Raw genomic sequence first — 857 nt, 5'->3', positions numbered from 1 at the left:
CTGTCACCAGCTGCAGCTTCACTCACACCGTTTGTCATATATTTGTTTGTGGGAGGAATTTCTCTAATATCCAGTCTCATACCTGCTTGTGTGTTGCCTCTCGCACGTTCAGGATCTTCCCTCTGAGCGGGAAAACTCCGTAGCGATCGCGTCCGATGACTCCCAGTCCAGAGACGGCCAGAGACTTGGCCGAGTCTCCCTCAGTGAGGATGAGCGTGCATTCAGAGGAGTGTTTGCCACCTGGGACACGGATATGGAAAAGACTGATTATACAAATTACAAAATTACGGTAAATTGTAGAAATACAAGCCGATATTCAAATAAATAAAAAGTGAGTAAATAAGGAAGTGTTAAATTACTGTTGGAACACATCAAACTTGTGCAGTCTTGTTTTTACCGTTTGAGGAAATGATTTATTTTATCTCCAGTTGAAGTAAATAAAGGTTGTATATTCATTATTAGACGTGTTCAATCAACAGTGTTAATTAAAGCTCTTCTCATAATATGCAGATGATGCATCGTGAAGCTTTGTAACGCCTCATGAGACACTTCACTCCCATTAAAGTGTTCTGTAAACGTCTGTAAAACACATCTGTGGTTTAGGTTAAGAGCTGTGGACGTTCAGGCTTCTACACGTTAATAAATAATGACACTGTTTAACACACCAGCATCATTGGCGTCATCTAGTTTGGGGATGCCTTTGATCTTGCTGTGCTTCACAGATGAGCACTTTTTATTCAGCTGCGTCTGAGCTTTGAACTTCACCCAGTTGAGAATACTCTCCACGATCCCACAGTTGGTCGCCTGTGGGTGACAAAGAGACGAAATCCTTTTCATGACAGATGCCCGACTGTTTG

General features: G+C 42.2%; 1 protein-coding gene across 1 annotated transcript; it reads right to left on the bottom strand.

Annotated features, from left to right (window-relative positions):
* Nucleotides 1–76: 76 nt before the first annotated feature.
* Nucleotides 77–804, bottom strand: LOC147819402 (DNA topoisomerase 2-beta-like; the record flags this gene model as incomplete). The annotated part of the gene is made up of 2 exons (XM_087172744.1): nucleotides 77–240; nucleotides 666–804. Coding segments are annotated over 2 exons (303 nt in total), but the record flags the coding sequence as incomplete, so codon positions are not given.
* Nucleotides 805–857: the final 53 nt, after the last annotated feature.

Source organism: Seriola lalandi, unplaced genomic scaffold (genome assembly GCF_002814215.2).
Source record: "Seriola lalandi dorsalis isolate HSWRI2012SDOR001 ecotype SW California unplaced genomic scaffold, Sedor1 jcf7180002053700, whole genome shotgun sequence".
NCBI classification, from domain to species: Eukaryota; Metazoa; Chordata; class Actinopteri; order Carangiformes; family Carangidae; genus Seriola; species Seriola lalandi.
This window is presented reverse-complemented; position numbering and strand designations above follow the sequence as displayed.